At 33.3% G+C, this 2,325-nt stretch overlaps 1 protein-coding gene across 1 annotated transcript; it reads left to right on the top strand.

Annotated features, from left to right (window-relative positions):
* Positions 1-1,158: 1,158 nt before the first annotated feature.
* Positions 1,159-2,325, top strand: LOC114741280 (F-box/LRR-repeat/kelch-repeat protein At2g27520-like). Its single transcript, XM_028929534.1, has one exon. It carries the CDS (start codon positions 1,159-1,161, stop codon positions 2,323-2,325), a length of 1,167 nt encoding a protein of 388 aa, XP_028785367.1.

The raw sequence follows: 2,325 nt of genomic DNA, 5'->3' as shown, positions 1-2,325 counted from the left end.
AGAGAAAATTGATAAATATGATAAATGGGTCTTATATTTAGGACCAAAACCAACTCAAGAATTGAGTCCTATATTAAGGACCGGAGGAGTATTATATAATTTCTTTTCTTGAGACATAAAGCAAGAATATATTACTCTAGGACCTGTTTGGTATGAGAGAAATGGAGAGAATTTTTAATGAGCTTAATCCATGGGGTTAACAAAGCCACAGGTCTTATGTTATTGAAATTCAGCCAATAACACCTGCAAAAATAAAAAATCAAGGATACAAAAAGAATAATGAGTGATTTCTCAATTCTCAAAACAATCCGAGTACAATAGCCTATGTTCTAAGGACTGTCTTGTGAGTTTTCTTACAGAGTTAATAACATAAATTTTTTGCAAATTTTCAGTTATAAATTTAAGAAGTTCAATTATAAATGTTAGAATATTAGAATTTGGAAATCAACTTGTAAATAAATATTTTAAATTTTAAAAAATGTGATAATTTGAATACAATGAAGTAAATTTTCTCAACTTTATTTGATGAGCTTTGAAAGTCAGGTAAATGTGGATAAAATCATGAATCAATTGTCCAGCATATGTAGTCTAAAATTGTTTTAATTTTAAACAGTTTTATTATATATTTATGGTAATATGTAAAATGACATTTAAAGGCCCTCTAAAAAAATGATTGACAATTAAAATTTTGAAATGATAAAATACTAAATATTAAAAAAAATCATAGTCCTTAGTTAGGATTACAATTTTCCTCAGTTAAATTTGTTTGCACCCATCATTTATATCTGTAGTACACACTTTCCAGTGCTCAATTTTTTAATAGTATTATTAAATGTTTTTAGTACTGAAGAATAAAAAATAATTATTCAAAATATTAAAAATAAATACTGAAGAATTTCAAAATGAGTGCTGAAAAATTAGAAAAAAATTGATTATTAAATGCTTTAAGTATTGCAAATATAAGATAATATAAAGACATAAAAAATTAAAAATTGAGTGCCGAAAAAAAATTAACTTAAAAAGCATTTTTAATTCCAGTAAAATGACTTCGTTTTACAAAACGCTGTCGTTTTGGTTCCATGGTCTTCCCCAATCCAGTTCCCTTTCACTTGACGGCTTGGCCTTTCCTCGATCCGTTGTTCTTCCCGGTTGAGGACCATGGCGCAGATGGATGGCGACAACCTAGTTCTTCCCGAAGATATCATGACCAACATTCTCACACGGCTTCCGGTAAAATCTCTAATCCGATTTCAATGTGTGTGCAAACGATGGAAAAATCTCTTCAAAACCCCATCTTTCATCGCTGAACACCTCCACCACTCCTCTCGTCAAAACCCTTCGCTTCTCTTTGAAGATTTTGGCAAATCTGATCCTTTTTGCATGTGTTTGCTCAATCGTGAGATGCAAGTCCTTGAAGTTTCGAACGATCCTTTTATTGATTTTATGGGGCTGTGGGTTTGTACCTTCGATTCCTGCAATGGCTTACTCTGTGTAGGAGTCGCTAGTTTTTCTAGATCTCTTTCCCTTTTATTGTGGAATCCAGCTACTAGAAAGTTGAGTCGGGTGCCTACATCTGTTAGTTATTTTGAAGATGAGGAATTCTTTGTAGGATTTGGGTTTAGTCCATCGGTTGATGATTACAAGATAGTGAAAATTCATGTTCCTGGGAATACTGGTCGGGTTAATCAAGTGGAAGTTTATTCATTAACCACAGGATCATGGAAGGAAGTGGAATTTGGGAACTTAAATGGTGTAGCTATGACCTCTAATGGTTTCTCTTATAATGGAGCTATCTTTTGGATTGGGTCAAAGCTAGGTGTGGAGGAGGATGAAGATGATATTGATTTGATAGTGTCATTTGATATAGCTATGGAAGTGTTTATATTGATACCATTGCCTTCTTCACCCTTTTCAGTTACAAATACCCCATATCCCAGATATCTTGCTGTATATGACAACAAGCTTGCTCTGCTTTCTCACACTTTGAGTGAAGACTTCAAATCGTCCTTGATTCATTTGTGGGTGATGGAGGAGGGTACTTGTGCATCTAGAGAGAGGTGGATTTGGACTAAGAAATATACTAGCTGCCCTTATTTAGGCTGTTTGTTAGTTCCAGTGACTATTTGGAAGGATGAAATTGTCTGCAACGTTTCTACATTGTCCGGACCCCTTGATAATATCGAAGATGATCAACAAAAAATTGTTTTTTTCAATCTCACGACCAATGAATTTAAGACGTTTCATATCCGCAAATCTGTCATGGGTTATGGTATTTTCAATTATGTAGAAAGTCTTGTATCAGTTGGGAACATTCATACTGAATAG

This window comes from Neltuma alba, unplaced genomic scaffold (assembly GCF_004799145.2).
Source record: "Neltuma alba isolate B1F8T4 unplaced genomic scaffold, ASM479914v2 tig00003342_pilon, whole genome shotgun sequence".
Classification (NCBI taxonomy): Eukaryota; Viridiplantae; Streptophyta; class Magnoliopsida; order Fabales; family Fabaceae; genus Neltuma; species Neltuma alba.
The sequence above is the reverse complement of the archived record's forward strand: the minus strand, read 5'-3'. Positions and strand labels throughout refer to the sequence as shown.